Raw genomic sequence first — 23,538 nt, 5'->3', positions numbered from 1 at the left:
TCTCGGAGCGATGACGTCACAACGGGAAGCAATCCGCCATTTTCTCAAACACATTACAAACACCGAGTCATATCAGCTCTGTTATTTTCCGTTTTTTCGACTGTTTTCCGTACCTTGGAGACATCATGCCTCGTCGGTGTGTTGTCGGAGGGTGTAACAACACGAACAGGGACGGATTCAAGTTGCACCAGTGGCCCAAAGATGCGAAAGTGGCAAGGAATTGGACGTTTGTTCCGCACACTTTACCGACAAAAGCTATGCTACGACAGAGATGGCAAGAATGTGTGGATATCTTGCGACACTCAAAGCAGATGCATTTCCAACGATAAAGTCAAAGAAATCTGCCGCCAGACCCCCAGGAAAAGAGAGCGGATGAGGGTATGTCTACAGAATATATTAATTGATGAAAACTGGGCTGTCTGCACTCTCAAAGTGCATGTTGTTGCCAAATGTATTTCATATGCTGTAAACCTAGTTCATAGTTGTTAGTTTCCTTTAATGCCAAACAAACACATACCAATCGTTGGTTAGAAGGCGATCGCCGAATTCGTCCTCGCTTTCTCCCGTGTCGCTGGCTGTCGTGTCGTTTTCGTCGTTTTCGCTTGCATACGGTTCAAACCGATATGGCTCAATAGCTTCAGTTTCTTCTTCAATTTCGTTTTCGCTACCTGCCTCCACACTACAACCATCCGTTTCAATACATGCGTAATCTGTTGAATCGCTTAAGCCGCTGAAATCCGAGCTAATGTCGCTATAAACTTGCTGTTCCATCCGCCATGTTTGTTTGTATCGGCATCACTATGTGACGTCACAGGAAAATGGACGGGTGTATATAACGATGGTTAAAATCAGGCACTTTGAAGCTTTTTTTAGGGATATTGCGTGATGGGTAAAATTTTGAAAAAAACTTCGCAAAATAAAATAAGCCACTGGGAACTGATTTTTAATGGTTTTTACAATTCTGAAATTGTGATAATGTTCCCCTTTAAGAACCACTGTTTTAGAGTGTAGAGTAGAGGTTAGTTGATACACATTTTTATCACAGTTACCGGATAATACGAAACACGTTATTATGATCATTATTATTAGTGCATCTCCTGGGGGTTAAGCATCCCCTTGTTTTCTAAAACCTACTGAGTGAGTGAGTTTCCAACTTTAATCGAGGGTCTTTGAAAGCACTACAATTACATGCAATAAGATGCAAAACTGAAAAGTTTTTTTCTTGTTCCAAGATGTTAGTGCTGCGTGTGAATTCTTAAACGTTACGTTTGTGTTGAGTGAAGTGTTCATGCTAGGTTTTGCGCTATTCATGTGGAACAAACAAGTGAGCATTTTTGATAAGGGGGGGTGTAGGTATCTTAGACGTTCTTAATTTGATTCAAACAACCTTTTTATTGAACTTTCACAGAAACATTTATTTCATCTTAATACTTAAAAAAATAATCTTCACACTTTACAAAAGTCCTGTTTTCCGGGCCTCAGTACAACATCCACATACAAACGTATAATCCGCCACTTCTATGCCGCTGCTCATGGGCACTCGTCTCTGTAAGGTTCACTTAATCACACCTGCTACGGCTAGCTAAATTGAAAAAGGACACAAATTGTGCGACAATTACTCTAACTGCATTTGTATAAATGTAGAAGCTCCGTGTAAAAAGCAACAAATCTAAATCTGCATCACAAGCTCAACAAAACGAGTTTTGCTGACTCACAGGTCCTCGACAGAGACAAAGAGTCTCAGAGACAAACTTGTTGGGCATGTGTAAGGTTTCTTTGACGAGTGAATCGAGGTTAATCGAATACCCGATTCAATTCAGTCATTGGCTTTAGTCAGTAGAAGTAATCAAGTTTCACATTCTTAAGTGAGACCCACCTCTTAATCAGCAATTTAGTCAATCAGGGGTTGGAATAAACCCCATTTGTTCACTATAAGTCTCATGTATTGGACGTATTAGACATTACGAACAATGATATGCTGTGAGGGAACCGTTTGACGGGTGGAAGAAGCCAGTTAGGCACCTTTGGGATGACCCTGACCTTAAAAAATGGACAAAATGACCACATACATACAACTACAGTACATCAGAGCTGGGGTAACCCTATAATGTTGGTGCCCAAAGAAAAGCATGCGCAGTTCGATGTTTTACCCATAAAATGCTACCAGAAACAATATTTATTGGTACGGTGAGTCTCTATTAATTCATTTTCACTTCCTGTCAGTGCAATGGACTCATGTCCCACTACTTTTGGAATTATAGTGTATAATTTATTCAACATAACCTCCCCGGAGGAGATGAAAAATGTATTTCACAGCTGCTTTACAGCTTTGGAAATCACTTCCCAATGGTTACAGCTTCGTTGTTTTAGAAGAGCCTAAAATCATAGAGAAAAGTTGAGGTTTTTAAGATCTTATGCCAATGAGGGGGAATAAAAGGACTAGTAGTATCGCCTTTGCCTGAGCGATGTGATGGAATGAGGATAAGCTGGCATACAAACGTCTGCTGGGATATGCTTCAACCTGCCGCCACGTTTTTATCACCAGCCAAGTAAAGGAAGCAGACGATAAGAAGATATGAATCTGGCAGACCTGTCAAATGTGTCAGAAGCCGAGGATTCTGTGTTTTGTTTGTTTTTCTATGCATTTTAGGCCCTATTCCCGCGTTTGCTCTAAAGTGCTTTTTATGCGCTTGAAGTTAGGCACATTTCTCTTATATGTATTCACCCATCCATTCATTCATGTGAGTCATGAATGAATTGTTGCGGGCTCATTACTCATGAGGTGGACTTTGATTTGTTGCCCTCTTTTCTTTGTCGCGTGAAAAATAGGACATTTAGTTTTACTAACGCTTGTTGTTTGCCATTGAAATCCATGGAAAAGATAACACTTTAAGTGAAAAGGCCGTATCGATCCAGGCTGTGCTTGTCAAGTGAATGTGTGTTGTCATGGTGATGTAGTGTGTGTATGCACACTACAACAGCTTCTATTTCCTGGCTGGAAGTAAATAATCCATTGATGAAACTTGTTTCACTTGTTATTTTAACCATCGTTATAGTTTTTGTAATATTAGGTGTTCTGTTTAGTACTAATGTTTGTTAACCCTAACAGGCGAAACAGGCATGTTGGGATGAACCTGTAGTCCATTTGTCTCTTTCTCATACTACTATATTCCACACTCTACACCAGAGGTGGGTAGTAACGCGCTACATTTACTCCGTTACATCTACTTGAGTAACTTTTGGGATAAATTGTACATCTAAGAGTAGTTTTAATGCAACATACTTTTACTTGAGTATATTTATAGAGAAGAAACGCTACTTTTACTCGCTATTCGCTACTGATTTTTATCGATCTGTTTATGCACGCTTTGTTTTTTTTGGTTTGTCAGACAGACCTTCAAAGTAGGATCTATCGCATGCCTGCGTTTCACCAATCAAATACAGTCACTGCTGACGTTTGACTCTGTTTCACCAATCAAATGCAGTCACTGGTGACGTTTGACTCAGTTTCACCAATCAAACAGAGCCAGGCGGTCACGTGATTAACTGCACATAAAGTTTCAGCGGCAAACAACAAGCTTAAGCTTACATGAACTCAACGTCAAATTTGAGGAAGCACATCGCGGTAAGTAACGTTAGTAGATATTTTGGCTGTCACCGTAGGCTGCTGTTAGCTTCCCTGCTATGAATCACTGTCAAATGTACATCGTGTGGGGACGTTTATTAACGCACTGCAGCCTCATAGACACACACACACACACACACACACACACACACACACACACACACACACACACACACACACACACACACACACACACACACACGCACACACACACACACACGCACAGTCGCACACACACACACACACACACGCATACATAGAAACACGAATCAGTGTGTTCCCAGGTGCAGCCCACACCTATCAGTTTATGGTTTGCGTAAAGGCTAACTTGTTATTTTCCTTTGTAATCTCTGCCTACTGAGCCTATGGTGCTGTTAAGTTATTGTGGCTCAATTTGCCTTAATTTTTTTTATGTTAATGTATTATTATTTAATATATATTATTGTTTTAGTTGCTTAAAAGATATTCCTGGCTCTGAATTTGCTCATTGCTATTTTTATGTTTTTGTGCATTATTTGTTGCCGTCATCATTAAACGAACAGGTTACTCATCAGTTACTCAGTACTTGAGTAGTTTTTTCACAACATACTTTTTACTTTTACTCAAGTAAATATTTGGGTGACTACTTCTTACTTTTACTTTAGTAAAAAATCTCTAAAGTAACAGTACTCTTACTTGAGTAAAATTTCTGGCTACTCTACCCACCTCTGCTCTACACCCACATATTGAGCACTGTTTTACAGAAATAAATCCTACCCTATCTATCTATCTCTAAATATATATATATATATATATATATATATATACAGTACAGGCCAAAAGTTTGGACACACATTTGTACTCCCTCGTCCCAGGAAGAATGCTTTGCGGAAATCTTTTATTTATAGATCAGTATCGCTCCGGAATAACCTGCCTCAAATTCTCACCGGCATTGAAAGTAAACAGGTTTTTAAAAAGAGAGTCTTTAAATTAGTTTGCTTATTGATGATTTTGTTTGGTTTTATATTGTGTAGTTATATTTATATGGTAATTATTATTCTGTGACTGTAAATTGTTTGCTTGTTTTCTTATTGATGTTTTTATTTTTTTCTGTATTGTGTAGTTATAATTATATGCTTTTACTTGTAATTCTATTGAATTTGTGGACCCCAGGAAGACGAGTGGGTTGTTGTGGCAACCAGCTAATGGCGATCCTTAATAAAAATTAAAAATCAAACTTAAACCTTCTCATTCAATGGGTTTTCTTTATTTTCATGACTATTTACATTGTAGATTGTCACTGAAGGCATCAAAACTATGAATGAACACATGTGGAGTTATGTACTTAACAAAAAAAGGTGAAATAACTGAAAACATGTTTTATATTCTAGTTTCATCAAAATAGCCACCCTTTGCTCTGATTACTTTTTTGCACACTCTTGGCATTCTCTCGATGAGCTTCAAGGGGTGGTCAACTGAAACGGTTTTCACTTCACAGGTGCCTTCATGCCTTTAGCGACAATCTACAATGCAAATAGTCATGAAAATAAAGAAACCTCACTGAAATGAGAAGGTGTGTTCAAACTTTTGGCCTGTACTGCATATATATATATATACATACAGATGTACATATATATATATATATATATATATATATATATATATATATATATATATATATAAGGAATAAAGTTTTTGTAATGCACATTGTTTTGATTTTTCATCCTGAAAAAAAAACTTGATACAAGACATCAATACAATACGTCTTCTACACCGGGAAGAAAGAGAAGAGAAGACATATGGACGCACTTCACCTTTTGTGGGGTGCACAACAGAACAACTTGTAAACCCTATGGCTCGATATTCTGTGGCAAAAATACTACAAACTTGAACCGCCATCTGCAGACTAACCATAAGGACATCTTAGCAACAGAAAGTAGGTTGATGCAAATATCTGGAAATGACTCATACTGTACTGAATTACTGTTACTCTTAAAGAAGGTAGAGCGGGAGCAAGACTGCTTACTTTACAGCATGTCCGAAAATAAATGCGGTACTTAAAAACAAACTACTTTTGTGAAAGTGGTATTAAGACCACTTCAAAGATGCGTTACCCCTTACACTTAATGTTTTAGTCCACAACATTTACTGTGATTTTTAGGGTTGTCCCAATACCAATATTTTGGTACTGGTAGCGGTACCAAAATGTATTTTGATACTTTTCGATACTTTTCTAAATAAAGGGGACCACAAAAAATGGCATTGTTGGATATATTTTAGGAAAAAAACTTACGGCACATAAAACATATGTTCTTTTATTGCAATTTTGTCCATAAATAAAATAGTGAACATACGAGACAACTTTTCTTTTATTAGTAAGTAAGCAAACAAAGGCTCCTAATTTGACTGCTGACGTATGCAGTAACATATTATGGCATTTTCCATTCTATTATTTTGTCAAAATTTGAAGGACAAGCGGTAGAAAATGAATTATTAATCCACTTGTTCATTTACTGTTAATATCTGCTTACTTTCTCTTTTAACATGTTCTATCTACACTTCTGTTAAAATGTAATAAACACTTATTCTTCTGTTTTTTGATAATTTACATTAGTTTTGAGTAATACCACAAGTGTGGGTATTGATCCGATACCAAGTAGTTACAGGATCATACATTGGTCATATTTTAAGCCCTCATGTGTCCAAGGACGTAATGTTTATAAACATAATATAATTTTTTTTTAAACGAAAAAAACATTTTGTTACGATAAAAAATATCGATGTAATCATAGTAGTATCGACTAGATACGCTCTTGTACTTGATATCATTACAGTGGATGTCAGGTGTAGATCCACCTATGGCTACTGTATCCTCCTACGGTGTGTAGTGAAGCATGTTTAGATATTCCTCGTCCTGCAGGGGTGATACTTGTAAGAAACTTACTTTATTTGTTGCCATAGAGACAAGGAATATTGATTTAGAAGTAGCGAAAACACTGCAGACTGATGGACGTTAGCCGCTAGCTAGCTAGCCATGTCTTAAATCACCTCTTCCTGAGGGTGTTTCAGTGTTATAACTTCACCTTTATCGTTAGTTTTTTTAGACAAAATGCATCCATTCTCCCTTTTCTGTCAACACACTGTGTCTGCTTCTTTGTACTCCGTGATTGTGCGTTGCCGAACATGCTCCTCTGCTCGTAAAACCACCAATGCCCGTTAAAGAAAAGGGGTGAGGGGCGGGGGCGGAACCGGTACTTTTTAGAGGCGGTATAGTACCGAATATGATTCATTAGTATCGCGGTACTTTACTAGTACCGGTAAACAGTAGTACAATCCTAGTCATTTTAGTCAACTAAAATGTTGAGGTATTTAGTCGACTAAAACTAAATCAATTTGGATGACTAAAATATCACTAAAGCTAAAACATTTTTAATCAAAAGAATATGACCTAAACGGACTTAAAAACTGCTGTCAAAAATAACACGGATCACGTGACTGCTCAGGCTCATTATCCCTCGGGATCTCTGAGATTTACATTATTTCGATCATATCTAATTACTCACAAACTTTGTAAGTCTTTTGGTGCTATAAATCAGGAATATATGACAATTGTTACAAAATAGAGTCAATATGTTGCTCCATTATACTGGTGCTTTAAATCGAGTGGGAGAATGCTGCGCAGCCAGTATGCACGCAGTTGCACACCTTTTTTCCACTTAAGCACATGGGAGACCAGAGCCCTTGGTGCATAACACACATTGGCAAAGTAAGTGTGTGTGTGTGTGTGTGTGTGTGTGTGTGTGTGTGTGTGTGTGTGTGTGTATGTGTGTGTGTGTGTGCGTGCTTGTATTTCTACCCTTCTTGAGACATCAACAAGGAAAAGTACCTTCCATATGAGGACCGGTGAACAAGTTAGGACATAAATCATAGTCCCAATAGGGAAAAGCATTGCATCTAATAGAGAATGTCTCATTTGCACCCCTGGTGGTGACATCTATCAAAATTAGGGTGGTCCCAAAAAGGAGGGATTTTTTCAAATTGACTGTGTGTCGGTTTTAAAAGTGCTCCCCCTCTGGTCAACATATGAAATAACAAGAGTGTGTAAAAATCTGAAGAGCTCCCCCTTTGGCCAACATATGTAATAACTAGTGTGTGTAAGAAATTGAAATGTGCTCCCTTTAGTCAAAAAAAAAAAAAAAAAAAAAAGTATATATATATATATATATATATATATATATATATATATATATATATATATATATATATATTTATATAGAGACATACTGTAATAGCTTGAAATAAATAATGAATATTAAAAAACAATTAGAAAAACAAATTCACTAAAAGCTTACATTTTTTTTATATTTGCATAGTATGTACAGTATGTATCATTAATGTTGTAAATACAAATCTTTATATATCTAGAAAGGGTGGTCCTAAAGAGGTAGGCATTTTTTGGAGGTCTCAAGAAGGTGACAAATAGGCTTAAAAAGCTTTATTAAAAAAAAAAAAAAAAAGCCTTTTGTTAGATATATGTGTGCTAGTTCTAGCTATTAGGTTGTTCTAGTTTTATTTTATTTTACTATTTATTTTATTCGTTGGTGGCAGCTATTTGTGGTTCTAGCGTGGTTGTTTTTTTAAATGCACTGTAGCACTTTGAGATTGTTTGTTCAATGTAAAGTGCTTTTACAAATAAAATCCATTATTATTATTATTATTATAAATACAATAATGTGTGTGTGTGTGTGTGTGTGCGTGGAGGTTTTCTTACCTACACTCGCATGCGCTGTGTTCTGTAAAACTCATGAAGATATCATTTTGTTGCCTTTGCGTTTTTATTCTTTTGATCTGTGGAAAGAACACAAATGACATTTAGGACTCTCTGTGTGTGCAGAAGTAGCTTGACAAAAGTGCTGCAAATGAGCAAGAAGATGACACTGATGTGTGTCAAAAATACACTATAATGTCCAAATAGAGGGTCAGCAATTAGACAAATGGTAGGAATAGTCAGACAGATTTATTTACAACACATTTACTGGTGACATTCATTTGAACCATCACATAATCTAACTCTCAGTGGTTGTGGTCACTTGTTTAGCTCAAAAGGTCACACTAGGGACACTTGTTGTGTATTTCAGTTGGTTGGCTTGGACATTGTGGCCCGAACGATTCACCCTTGGTGGTGAATCCAGGCCGAAATAAAACGTCTCACTTTTACATAACCAGCGTGACAGTAAGGCCATGGACTGACCTCCATCGTCACGTTATAGCTGGACGTGGGCGTGCACTGCAGGGTCTCGTCGTTGCAGCAGCCGGCGCAGCGCGTCAACACCACGCACGACGGGATGAAGATGTGCTCCACCTCCTCGGGGTACTCCTGCAAGATCTCCACCAGCAGCTCCCGAGGCTTACACAAGCTCTTGTTGTACACCTCCATTAAGGGGATCACTGGGGGGTGGAGACTCAGTGATTAGGATACTCAGTGTAACCATGCATTATTATAATGCTGCACGCTCAAAGAATGACAATTATCACTAGACACAACAAAATATATATTTTCAAATATATAACATTTATTTAAAAAAAATTAAATTCTACAAATGTTTTAAAATTTGTACCACTTAAATGATTATCAACAGGTGGTGGAAGTTAGTTCAGAGAAAACTTCGATAGACGTCACAGACTTTGGACGTAGATGATTTTAGTCAGACAGAGACAGCGATATGCATAATGACGACTATCTTTACGGTTTTATTATGTCCTCAAGTTAGTTTTAGTCTTTTATCATTATATTAAGCCACTTTGAAGTGTTTTATTGTGTGTTTTACTGTGGAATGAAGATCACTTTGTTTCTTAAAACGCCATTAGACAAACTTAGCCACGGCCTTATATTGTATTAGTAGTAATCGTTATTATCACTCTCAGACTTCCCTCGCTTTTTTTAGGGGCTAAACAGGCAAAAAAAAACCTCAGTTTGCAAGCACGTCAGGCCCGGCGAAAAATGTGATAGCCCAAAAACTAACCCCCCCTATATATTTGAATTATTGGTAACACTTTAGTATGGGGAACATATTCACCATTAATGACTTGCTTATTAACATGCAAATTAGTAACATATTGGCTCTTAATTAGTCATTATTAAGTACTTATTAAGTACTTATTCTGCATGGCCTTATTATACAACCAGTAAGCCATTAACTAGGAGTCTTCCCTCAATAACCTCATAATTATTGCTTATTAGAAACCCTAACCCTTACCCAGGGGTAGGGAACCTATGGCTCTCGAGCCAGATGTGGCTCTTTCGATGACTGCATCTGGCTCTTAGATAAATCTTGGCTGACATTGCTTAACACGATAAGTAATGAATAGTTCCGCGGGTAATCACAGTGTTAAAAACAACGTTGAAAAGAGAAAATATTCTCATGCATTATAATCTATACATCCGTTTTCTACCGCACCTGTTCAAGAAGTCGCATTAATGTTAAGAAGTATTTTATTTATTATTGGTTAGCTTCAGAATTATGTTCAAGTTAAAGTTAAAGTACCACTGATTGTCACACACACACTAGGTGTGGTGAAATTGTCCTCTGCATTTGACCCATCCCCTTGTTCCATCCCCTGGGAGGTGAGGGGAGCAGTGAGCAGCAGCGGTAGCCACGCTCAACAATGTTATTTAAAAGAATAAGAGACTTATTATACTCTAAAAATGTTGGTCTTTCTTAAAAATGCACGCATTTAGTTGTATTCAGTGTTAAAAAATATTATATGCCTCTCACGGAAATACATTTTTAAATATATGGCTTTCATGGCTCTCTCAGACAAAAAGGTTCCCGACCCCTGTCCTAACCCTTATATGTTCCCCTAGTGTCCAACAAACTCTAAATTAAGTCTTTGTTACTTAGAATATGTTCCCCATACTAAAGTGTTACCGAATTATTATTATTATTATTACCATATTTTCCCTCCACACCAGAAGTTGCCCAAAATTAGAACTCTATGAAAAAATAAGACAGTTGAAAATTAAAGCATGGCTCACCAAAATAAACCACAAAAAAGGACTTTCATCATTATTAGGTAGTCTGATTACAGTAATGCCTCGTTAATTAATTAATTAATTAATTAATTGGCAAATGGCCTGACCGTGGTAAATTAATTTCCGCTAAGTAGGAACGATTAATTATGAATCATATTTTTATAGAGCAAAACAATTCCGTTTACAACCTTCTGAATATGGTTCAACATTGTCAGACTCCACGCGACATGAAACAACATTCACGTATTCACTTTTACACTTGTATGGTAAACGGGATGCTGCCTGAGGCTAAGCCAATCAGTGGCCACCATACTGAACAGCGCACTCTGATTGGTTTGATCTGATCTATTGGCCAATATCAATGTAGTATTGATCATTTTGCTTCCATTTGACATTTGAAAATACAAATACGTACAGAAGGGAAGGAATTCATATGGCCCCATTCCTGGGTGGATCTCGTGTGAGAGGAAGGGGGTGCGGGGGGTTAATCATTTTTCACTGCAGTCTGCTGAAAATGATGGAAAGCGCCACTCTACAAAGCAACGGACGCTGCGGCCAAAGTTGGAATAGCCACAAAACACCTTTTAAGATATTTAACACGCTACTGCCATCTGGTGACTTAAGTGGATAGTGCAACCCCCAATTTGTCACGTTTCATGTGTCGGGTAAACCGTGACAAATGGGTTCGTATGAATCTCCTTACTATTGTAGAATGTGCTTTAAAAAACTTTGAAGCACGATGTGGCAAGTGACGACTGTACTTTGTATATATTCCTATTTCCGCTGATTTATGCACTTTTGTATACCAGTCCTATAATTCTTAGTTATGCAACCACAAAATTGATAACAAACAGTGCAGAAAATACATTGCACACACTTTTACACTGGCTAGCGTGATGTTTAGCTTTTGGGGCACGTATTAGTGTGCTATGGAATTGTCCCACTCTCATTTGAAAGCTACAAGATTTAGGCTCTCATTAGAGGTCACTAAGAAGACTCTATTTCAGGCTTGTATGTGCTCCTTCCATACTAAATTCATCCAAGCATGCCATAACGGACCTCGCTGTGCAGAAAATCACCATTCCGCACAGTTGTCCAGAAAAGTGAACACTTTTACAATGCTTCGTACACTACAACTCCTAAAGGATAAATATTTGATTACTTTAGTTCATGTCTTTCAGCAGCACTATGGTTTTAAAAATCTATTTATTGCTCATTTGGGTCTCCTGAGAAGCACATCGCCCCCTCTAAGCGATCAATCAAAGAACAAGTGAGCGGAAAACAGCCCTGTACGTGGCCAGTATAAACACGCCGGTGCCTGAACAATAACTACACATTTCCTTTTTCTCATTTGTCCCAAATCAAAATTGGGCAACGGCGGCGGGATTGTTGTGCAAAAGAACACAAAACAAGAGGGTGAATTCCATTCTATAATAGTGAGTCTGGTGCATGACTATAACATTTCCCCAGCTTAACCTCAGACATGAAAAATGCCGCGGAGCCGTCCAAACGTCTCAGTTTATAGGGTCGTCCAGTGGAAACGTGACCACCAGGGGGCGAGCATGTCCCTACGTACAAGCGGCAAGGTGAAAGTTCAAAAAGAAAGAAGGCCTTTCTTTCCTTTTTGCAGGTACTCTTAACTTGCATGCATTCCCAGGCTGCCCTGTGGGACACCTACCGTCATGCGGACCTCTCTCTGCTTCCCTCGGTACGTTGGCACTCTGACAAGAAACAGAAAAGGTGTTAAAAGGTGACCAAAAAAAAAAAAAAGGGGCTTTTCTCACAGTGTTGGCACAATCTCTTATCATATTGTACAATGACATTAAAAGAAGGCATATGTTATATATGCTATAATTTACACACATGAACAAATGAGGGACAGAGTGACCTGAACTTTCCTTGGCAAACTTTATTTTTTATTTTTTTTTAACAACCTGAAAGCTAAATGTGCAACAGACAACATCATATTTAAGGACTTTTGGCTGTGTTCATTCCCATTAAAAGCCCTGTAAGAATGTCAACCAGCCACTTTGTACCCTTCACTGCTTCACTGACTGTGTGTGTGTGCGTGTGTGCGTGTGTGTGTGTGTGTGTGTGTGTGTGTGTGTGTGTGTGTGCCACTATACACACACACACACACACACGCACACACACAAGATTACTGGCAAGTTTTGTTGAATTTGCAATACCTCGCTCATGTTGCGTGAGATGGTGCTCGGTCCCAATTGCGGACTGACTCCTTAATGAAAAAGAGTCATATCTCCCCCTGCTTTTTAGGGGGGAAAACAAGCTCCGCCCCTTCCGGGTGGCGTGAGAGAGGAGAGAGTGGGGGTCCAGTTGGGTGGTGGAACCCCCTCCCCAAACATCCACCAACCCACCCACACACTCACTCACTCAAAACACTCAGTTGGGTGTCAAGCTGGGGGGGAAAAAAAATAAAAAAAATGAGTGATGACCTCTTGCAATTAGGTGGTGACCCCATCTTGCCACTGGTGGAAGAAAAAAAAAGGGGGCGTTTGGCTTAGTTGTTATAAATCAAATGAAATCATAATGCAATGGAATGTTTGCATTTTAAAATATTCCACCTTTGCTCAAGTGGGATTAATGATTATATGCCTTTCACACTTCGCCCTTTGACGCAGCCTGTGAGTAGAAAGGCTTGTTAATACATAAAAAAAAGGTTGATGAATACAACAAGAATGTGAATATTCTAGAAGAATGTTGATTATACTTTTTTTTGTGTATTTTGGGGGGGGGGGGGGGGGTTAAGTGGAGCATATATGCCACTTGCTAATAATAATACAAATAAAATGCATAATTATATTAATTATGAAAACAACAAGAATGTGAATATTCTATAAAAATTGAGATTACACATTTTTTTTGGTGTATTTTGGGGGGAGTTTTTAAGTGGAGCAAATCACCACGCCACTTGCTAATAATAATAATAATATAAATAAAAATGCATAATTATATTAAAAGTGTGGGGTTTGGGGTATTTGGATAATTGACAATAATTAAATCAATTCCTAAAAAAAAAAAAAAAAAAGGAAATATGGACATCAATGACGTGACAAGGACACGGGCTTTTGCGTGGACCCACAGTGGACTCACCTTGACAGCCGACAGCGTCAGAAATAATAATGTCAAACTGTCAATAAAGTTCATGGTGTTGACAAATCCAAATCTGGGCGAGGTGTTAGAATCCGGTGTCGGGGGTCTTCACGGTCATCAAGTTATTATTATTATTTTTATTATTATTTACCAGCTTTTGGGAAGGGTTGGAAAAAAAGGGGCCTGGGGGTTCAATAGAGGCGAGTCCATGTTCGTTGGCGGCGTGCAAATCCTCTTTTTGCGCCAAACTTGGGCCCCCCCTTTGCTTCTCTGGTCCTTTAGGGTATCCACACGCAGAGAGGGTGAGAAAACAGACGACAGCGGGAGGATCCGGGAGGTCTCACATGGTCCCGCGGAGGCGTCGCAGCAGCATTACGCACGCAGTAATCCCATGCTTGTTGCGCCAGCGTCAGTCCGGTGTGGAAAGTGGCTCACCGTCGTCACCCTCCTCCTCCTCCTCCTCCTCCTCCTCCTCGTCGTGCTCCGTGCGTGCAATCTGAACCGAACCGGGTGACTGACGACGCTCGGCGGGGGAGCAAAAAAAAAAAACGCCGAGCCCAAAAGCTTCACCGAGTCGGCGCTGACGTCTCCTTTGCGCGCACCCAAACGGGTCAGATGATCATCCAGCAAAAACCCGGACGCGTCCACCTCCGCTCCGGCTGCACTCCACTCACTTTTGTGGCGGGCCGGCCGTGATTGGTGGACGACGTGGGACTCGTGGTGGTGTTATGGGCGTGTCTTGTTCAGAGTTTGGCGGAGACCAGTGATGATGGAAAGGATTTTTTGGCGCGTATGCGTGAATGCAATGAGCCCTGACGATTCTTGTATTTTTTGTATACAACAGGTGGCGCTGTGGTTAGAAAAAAAAAAGTGTGTTAATGCTTACAATGAAAAGTAAAAAAAAAAGGTAAGGTACCATTGACAGGGGCGCCGCCAGGGATTTTGGGCCCCATGAAAATAATCTTTACAGGGCCCCCAACACAGTGTCATTATTTTTTTCTGTATTATAATTTCATCATCATTAGGGGCCTCTCTGGGCCCCCCTCCATCATGGGCCCCTAGAATCCGTCTCCTTTACCCCCCCTTTTCGGCGCCCCTGGGTACCAATGATTGTCACACACACTAGGTCAGTGTTTGTCAACCACTGTGCCACTTTGCTCCACAGTAAGTCTTTGCTGTCGTCCAGCATTCTGTTTTTGTTTACTTTGTAGACAGTTCAGTTTTAGTTTCGTTCTGCATCGCCATCCCTAAGCTTCAATGCCTTTTCTTAGGGGCTCTCATCTTTTGTTTATTTTTGGTTTAAGCATTAGATACCTTTTTACCTGCACACTGCCTCCCACGGCACACCAGACTGGCACACACTTGTGTGATGTGAGATACAGTCTGGTGTGCCGTGGGAGATTATCTAATTTCACCTATTTGGGTTAAAAGTATTTTTTGCAGACCAGTAATTATAGTCTGCAAATGATGTGTTGTTGTTGAGTGTCGGTGCTGTCTAGAGCTCGGCAGAGTAACCGCGCAATACTCTTCCATATCAGTAGGTGGCAGCAGGTAGCTAATTGCTTTGTAGATGTCGGAAACAGCGGGAGGCAGCGTGCAGGTAAAAAGGTGTCTAATGCTTTTTAAACCAAAAATAAACAAAAAGTAGGTGCCCCTAAGAAAAGGCATTGAAGCTTAGGGAAGGCTATGCAGAACGAAACTAAAACGGAACTGGTTACAAAGTAAACGAAAACAAAATGCTGGACGACAGCAAAGACTTACTGTGGAGCAAAGACGGCATCCACAAAGTACATTCAAACATGACGTGACCAATGAACAATGTCCCCACAAAGAAGGATACAAATAATCAAATATTCTTGATTGCTAAAACAAAGTAGATGCGGGAAATAGCGCTCAAAGGAAGACATGAAACTGCTACAGGAAAATGCCAAGAAAAAGAGAAAAAGCCACCAAAATAGGAGCGCAAGACAAGAACTAAAACACTGCAAACAGGAAAACAGCAATAAACTCAAAATAAGTCACGGCGTGATGTGACATTGTCGTGACAGTACACCTACTTTGAGACAAGAGCTATAGTGATGCATGGTTGGTTATGGTTTAAATTCATATCCAACAATTGCGACAACGACTTTTTCTTGTCAACTGAGTTTTGTTTTTTAATGATTTCTGCTGGTGGTGTGCCTCTGGATTTTTTCAACGCAAATAATGTGCCTTGGCTCAAAAAAAGTTGAAAAACACTGCATTAGGTGTGGTAAAATTAACCTCTCCATTTGACCCATCCCCTTGTTCACCCCCTGGGAGGTCCGGGGAGCAGTGAGCAGCAGTGGTGGCTGCGCTCGGGAATCAATTTGGTGATTAAACCCCCAATTCCAACCCGTGATCCTGAGTGCCAAGCAGGGAGGTAATGGGTCCCATTTTTATAGTCTGTGGTATAACTCGGCCGGGATTTGAACTCATGACCTACTGATCTCAGGGCGGACACTTTAACCACAAGACTCTATATACCTCTGCATTCAATATCAATTTCAACCTATTAAACCTAACTGTTGATTGTACTGACATGCTGTCATATTAACCTTGGTAAAACAATAACTCTAATATTTCACCAAGAATTCCTTGCATTGCTTCCGCGGTGCTCCATCAACACCAAATAGTGTGTGTGTGTTCTTGTATTTCTGCCCATTATTAATGTTGTAAATACAAACCTTTATATATCTAGAAAGGGTGGTACTACAGAGGTAGGAATTTTTTGGAGGTGTCAAGAAGGTAAGAAATACAAGAATATGTGTGTGCGTGTGTGTGTGTGTGTGTGTGTGTGTGTGTGTGTGTGTGTGTGTGTGTGTGTGTGTGTGTGTGTGTGGACACGTAGTCCAGTCTATGGTTATTATGAGCAATATGCACCGGAATTTCATTGATCTGTTCCTGGGTCGAACTGCGGCCAATGTAAAACAAACAAAAAAGACTACCTGTAAGGCAGGGGTGTCAAACATACGGCCCGTGGGCCGGATCAGGCCCACCAACAGGTTTTATCCGGCCCGTGGGATGAGTTTGCTAAGTACAAAATCGAGCCAAAATTTTTGAATGAAAGAAACGGCTTTTCTAAATGTGTCCACTAGATGTCACAATAGCAATTCTTTGTATCTTTGTAGATGATGCTACATATGTAACAAAAATAAACCACATGAAGTTAGTGCACCAGTCGAGGAAAATGAGCAAACTATATTAATAACATCCTGTAATTTGCTTTTGATATTATTGTTTTTATCTTAATAGATTGAAAATGAACTCCAATGAGTTAAGTGATGAACATTATCACATAATTTATTCAGAAAGTATAGATAACGACAAATAAAGATAGAATACTACTAACCGCAACATGTAAGGGTAAAAAAAAACCCAACAACATTATGATTTGTACATTTTCAGAATGTCTTTGTTCTATTTTTAAACAAAGAAAACAATCTGAAGTTGTGTTTATTTTTAAGTTATCGTGCCATGATTTTACCAGTCCGGCCCACTTGGGAGTAGATTTTTCTCCATGTGGCCCCTGATCTAAAATGAGTTTGAAACCCCTGCTGCGAGGCAATACTTAATGCATTTAGAGTGTTGCAAGTGTAATACAGTAACTATTCCAACCAGTGTTGACGTTAGTCTGAAAATGTAAAAACGATAATGTGGGCACCTGGGAGGCGAGCTTCTTCACATTCACACTAAAAACACAGCTGGTATACATACTCTTCTTGTTGTCTTTCCTCCCCCCAAGCGACTAAGGATAATTGAATTAATGTTCCGTAGTGCAATGTAAAAATAAGTTTCTGGGGTGCAAGTGAACTAAGATTCAGATTAAAAAGGCAGTGGCTACGTATTCATCTTTTCCAGATATTGTCAAATTAACGGCATTTTCGGCGTATTGTAATGAACAACTAGGACAGACGTTCATTTGGCACTTTTCCAATAATGACAAAAGCTGCGAAATCAGTTCCTAAAAATGAAGTGATATTTTTTTAAATTTCACTGTACATGGAGAATAAAATGATTTCTATCATGGCTTACAAAAAAAAAAGGCTACGTTGTTTTCAATTGCACAACAATATTAATTGTTGATAAAGGTGCAGCTCCAAAAATCCTGAGATCAACGTGATTGATAATGTGGCACGGCCATGGAGCCCCTTAATGCTATTAATGCAAGGTCACGTCTTTGTAGTTTAACAACCTTTTTTCACTTCACTATCACAAACTCCTAAGACAGGGACTCTCGTATGTTATACATTTGGATTGGCTATGTGGGCTCTTTGGAACCCAATGAGTGTAAAAAAACAAAACAAGTTGAAAGGTGTCATCTGAACTCTTTTGGATGAGTTTTCAGCTGTCTTGAATCCAACATGTGATGTGGTATCTTCCTCCACCACTAATTGGCTGTGCAATGTCCTCGTAAGTGGAAACCAAGGTCTTTCGGAGAATATGTTGTATTGTGGCTTACACAACCAAAAATGTGATGTCCACATATGTAGACGCCAGGTCCTAGGAGGTTAAGTTGGAGAGAGACAACTTCCTGAAGTTGCTCAAGTGTAACTGCAGGTCATTGACCTTTCAAAATAATGTTTCATACAGAAACTGATCATTACCCCCCTGCAAACACGACAAGCTAAAGCTTACGTTGTAATCCCCTTCTTGTTGGTAAATTTAGAATGAAATCCTGTACTGTATTTTGTAATATAGAGAGTTGGTGCTCAGGCCATGGAGTAAAACACATTACGCCACCTACAGGATCGGAGTGGAACACTATGACGTGGCACTTTTTACATCAAATGAGTCAGATTAGATTGTAATTCCAATTACATACTGTCATAGCAGCATTGCTAAAGCCATAAATGTAATAATGAGAGGCAGTTGCACCTTGCCAAAGAGTGTGTGAGTGAGTTGGGGCACGTAGTCCAGCCTAAGTACACTCAGCAAGTGTGCGTGAGCGACGCAACGTCGCCCCCGAGACTTCCTCTTTTTTTTTCCCCTCAAATGAGGCTTCTGAAGAAGCCACCTGTCTTCTTTTTCGTCCATTTATTTTTTTTGTTTGCCGTAACAGCTGGGTCATCCAAGCCGGCAAGGATGTGGGGGGAAAAAGAGAAGAGGAGGGACGGTCAGAGATGCAAAGTGATGACAGATGAAGGACTTCATTGAAATGTTAATGTGAGCGCGGAAGGGCTGACGTGCAGATCGACACACTCATGATTTGAACACTTTCCCTTTAGTATCTCTATGTTATTTAACATTTATGCGTACTAGCCTTCAAGGTTGTTTTGGACCAGTGACCTAAACATCATTATCGATCAAAACATTCCTGTAGCTTTCTGTTGTTACAATTAGTTTGGAGTATATAACTTGACTCGTTTTGTCCTACCTGGGCCCAAACATAATTAAAACATTTATAAAAATATATAATTAAATCTTGTATTTATTTGATAATATTTAATTATAATACAAATAAATAATAATTTTAGAACATGCATAAAGGCCTTAAGTAGGCTTGCAGGCATCTACATATAGAAGTGACGCCCTCTGCTGGCCTAATAGGTCACTGCAGTTCAAGCATCCATAGGCCTGTGAAGCACTGTCAGTCTGAGGAGTGCATGATGACACAACACTGCTGCTGCGTGTGTCCAACATGGTGAGGAATACAAACAGAACCCTCAGAGAGGAATTCCCTGACTCCAAAGTAGTCCATGTAATTGAAGAATAACACTTAGGTTCATGAAACTGAATTTTCAATCGACTCAGTGTGTACACTTGCCTGGGTCGGCTATCTGTTCAAGGAGACAATACATGTAGTGTGTATGTTTGTGCTGAACCATACACAATCATACACATTTTGACGAGGCGCTCTTTTCCAGCAGGGGCAATAAACAAACGTCCACGCAATCAATGTGCACACATCATATCTCACTCTTGTTGTAGTTTTTAGCGTGAGCCTACTGACAGATATGTCAGAACTACACACAATTTTGTATTAGAAATGGCAACAGCGAAGGATGCATGTGCATGTACGAGCCAGTCTGCCCCACATCATGAGAAAAAGAAGGAGCTGATTGACTGTAGTGCAACGTTCTACACGCAAAAGCTCTTTGGGTAAATCTTTACCATATATGGAGATTTCCACTGACTTCAGCAATGGGAAAAATGTCACAAATGGGGCAAATTCCAAACGGTTCGTTTGGAAGAAATTTAAAGTAAGGCAATATTGTTTTACAAATATCTGCGCCATGCTTCAATGGTTTGATTTAAAATTTTCGGGACTGAAGCAGATCCCAAATTACACAAAAACAGATACCAATAAATAAGCAAAGTTGTTTTTTTTACCAAATAAGTCCACTTTAAGAGTCTTTGGGATGGTAACAATGAAATGGACAACCTAAACAGCTTTTGCGCTACATTGTTATGTAATCAGCCTGCAGGACGCAACCATTGTTAAAGAGTTCATGAGGTTTACTGGTTCCATCAAATTTTACTACCGTATAATGTTTATGTCATGATGCTAGGTGACAACATATTGGCATCGATGGGAAAGTAGCAATGAAAGCCATATTCAGTACAGCCTTTCTTTCCATGCAAACTTAGGATAATGCAACCTTATTGAAGGTTTGATGGGATTCCCTTAATTGTCCCACTTTTTCCTACTGTTACAATTAAGTCACAGTGAGCAACCTATTTTGGATAATAGCAATACAAGGGACATTTGAAAGAGCCTCTGCTTGGCGTCATGATGTAATCCATCCACCCATCAATCAATCCTCTTCTGGTCGGGTTGGGCTTAACAAGCCGGCTACTTTGTCCAGCTCATCTCAGGGATCCCAAGGCCTTCCCAAGCCATCTGTGTTTCTCCGATGTGTCCTAGGTCTTCCTTGTGGCCCTCTACCGGTCGGACGTGCACTGAATACCCTCCCAGGGCGGTTTTCTGAGGGGCAGCATCCTGACCAGATGTTCAAGCCACCTCATTTGGCTCATCTCAATGTGGAGGAGCAATGACTTTACTCTGAGTTGCTCATGAATGACAGAATTTCTCACCCTATCTCTGAAGGAGAACCTCGCCACTCTACGGAGAAAACTCATTCGGGCGCTTGTACTCATGATCTTGTCCTTTCGGTCACAACCCAATGCTCTTGACCATAGGTGAGAATTGCAACGTAGACTGACCGGTAAATTGAGAGCTTTGCTTTGCTCAGTCCTCACCACAACGGACCAGAGTTCGCATCATTGTCTACACTGTACCAATCCACCTGTCGATCTTACAATCCACTCTTTCCTCACTCGTGAACAAGACCCCAATGTACTTGAAGTCTTCCACATGAGGCAAGATCTCATACCTCAACGCGAAGATGTCACTCCAACCTTTTCCAAGAACCATGGGCTCGGACTTGAGGTGCTTATTCTCAACCCAGTCGCTTTACATTCAGCTGCAAACCAGTGCAACGAGAGCTGAAGATCACGGCCCAATGAAGCCAGCAAGACCACATCATCTGCAAAAAGCAGCGACCCAAGCTGTGACACCACTCATACAGGCAGCGGACTGCCACGTTAGACGTATAATCGGAACAGGTGATTTGGTTGACCTTCAAATGCAACTAACAAAGGATTCATTCGTTTTCTACCGCTTATTCCCTGCGGGATCGCGGGGGGCGCTGGAGCCTATCTCAGCTACAATCGGGCGGAAGGCGGGGTACACCCTTTCAATCATTGTTAAATTCGACTGTCGAACCTTTGTGAAATATCATGGTTGTCCCACATGTACCTACACTTACATTACTGTTATGACTATGTGTTAGAAGCTTCGCTCGACATTATGATGCAACTGGATTACAGATGGAAATTAGCTGTTGGCTAAATCTGGTGCACCTATCAATTCCTTGTAAATAATGTATTGTGCACACTCTCCATAAAGCAATAAAAACAACTGTCCTTCAAATGCAACCAGAGGGACACACCAATTGTGAAATTGGACAGTATAGCCTTTAATAATAATAATAATAATTATGATAATAATGAATTAAATGTATTTAGCGCTTTACTAGAGTTTTATATTACCTGTAATGTTGGACATATTTAACGTTAAAATGAGCGTTATTTACATTTGCCAAATATTTTTTTGTTCTTCAACTGAACAGTGACACACACGGATATGGGAGGTTGCAAAAATAGTAGCAGCAAATCTTAAAAAACAAAACAAAAAAAATGCTTCTTTTGTAGACATCTGTTGCCGGAAGCTTTGAAGGATTATAATGTCCATACATCCATAAATTAGCCTGTCCGTCTTATAGACCGCAGGTTTCAAAGTGTAGGAAAAAAGTAGCGGCTAATAGTCCGGAATTTACTACAGTAATATTCTTTCAGATGCTGCCTTCAAAAGTCACCACATTAGGTCATACAAAGTCAGATATTTTGGCGCACCGCCACGGCAAAATTAAAGCCGCCACGTCTTAAGAATAAGTTGTTTTATAATATTAAATAAATTCAAAGGAATATAAGGTATCATAGCCTCCAAAAGAAGGCACTCAAAGTCTGACTCTATTTTTAACTTTTATTGCCATTCTTATGCTAACAATCAGCCCGATTCCAACACGTTTTTCCCTCTGTGCATACACGTCCTCCTCCGGACCGTGTGTCCGCAATCATGGGAACAAAGAGCAAATCAAAACCACACAAACATAAAAAAAACTACAAAATGTGTATATATTAGGGAGGACAGTGGTGGCTTTTAAGGACAGAAAATCCAACTTGAGCAACAGCGCTGAGCAAGTGTGACGTCATGCTCGCTGTTCATCGCTTAAATCGAGCGACAGAAGTAAAGAGTCTCATAATATAAAACATATATGTTAATACTTTTCAATAAATGTTTTTAAATGTATGTATACATTTTATTAACTTTTTTTTTAAAGAAAATCATATCATCATAGCGGGCAGGACGGTGAAACAGGGGTTAGTGCATGTGCCTCACAATACGAAGGTCCTGAGTTCAATCCCGGGCTCGGGATATTTCTGTGTGGAGTTTGCATGTTCTCCCCGTGGCTGCGTGGGTTCCCTCCGGGTACTCCGGCTTCCTCCCACCTCCAAAGACATGCACCTGGGGATAGGTTGATTGGCAACACTAAAATTGGCCCTAGTGTGTGAATGTGAGTGTGAATGTTGTCTGTCTATCTGTGTTGGCCCTGCGATGAGGTGGCGACTTGTCTTGGGTGTACCCCGCTTTCCGCCCGAATGCAGCTGAGAAAAACTCCAGCAGCCCCCGCCACCCCAAAAGGGACAAGCGGTAGAAAATGGATGGATGGATATCATCAGAGCCAATTATGCAAATTAACAAAATGATGGTAACCACGCCCCCACCACACCCTTGTCACGCCCCCACCGCCATAGGTATCTTGGCAATCTCTGGGAAAACCTGATTTTTGTACTAACAGTTACTGTCATCTTTGAAACAATAGAGAATTATGCAATAAGAAGTCTGATGTGTGGGATGACACTAAACATTGCATCAGAGGCGTAAACAAACGTCCCAAAAAAGCTACTGGTGAGCCTTTATCACCTTGTGCCAAATTTTTACATTCTTGCTATTTTTCACTCTCATTCCTGGCGCCACGTCTACACCCTGTCTCTGCTCTTGCTGCCGTCGTTTGTGAAGCTGAAAGCTACCGCTGAAGTTGGAGTCAATGGAGGGAGTTATTCCCCAGTTGACTCATTTTGGCATTGTTTATCCGGATGGTTTGGCCTGCAGGGACGTCGTGATGAATGTGTTGCTGAACCA

At 39.9% G+C, this 23,538-nt stretch overlaps 1 protein-coding gene across 2 annotated transcripts in view; it reads right to left on the bottom strand.

Annotated features, from left to right (window-relative positions):
- The window catches only part of vegfab (vascular endothelial growth factor Ab), a 41,599-nt gene extending 27,175 nt beyond the window's left edge, over positions 1-14,424 (bottom strand). The window contains exons 1-4 of one of the 2 annotated variants that reach the window (XM_061929083.2): positions 13,752-14,424; positions 12,316-12,358; positions 8,856-9,052; positions 8,376-8,452 (exon numbers count right to left, since the gene is read on the bottom strand). In XM_061929083.2, coding sequence (XP_061785067.1) covers positions 8,376-8,452; positions 8,856-9,052; positions 12,316-12,358; positions 13,752-13,805 — 371 coding nt within the window. In that variant the 5' untranslated portion in view covers positions 13,806-14,424. The remainder of the gene's footprint in view (positions 1-8,375; positions 8,453-8,855; positions 9,053-12,315; positions 12,359-13,751) is intronic. The other variant, XM_061929084.1, reaches the window with a different exon arrangement.
- Between the last annotated feature and the right edge of the window lie 9,114 nt (positions 14,425-23,538).

This window comes from Nerophis lumbriciformis, linkage group LG34 (genome assembly GCF_033978685.3).
Source record: "Nerophis lumbriciformis linkage group LG34, RoL_Nlum_v2.1, whole genome shotgun sequence".
Lineage (NCBI taxonomy): Eukaryota > Metazoa > Chordata > Actinopteri > Syngnathiformes > Syngnathidae > Nerophis > Nerophis lumbriciformis.
This window is presented reverse-complemented; position numbering and strand designations above follow the sequence as displayed.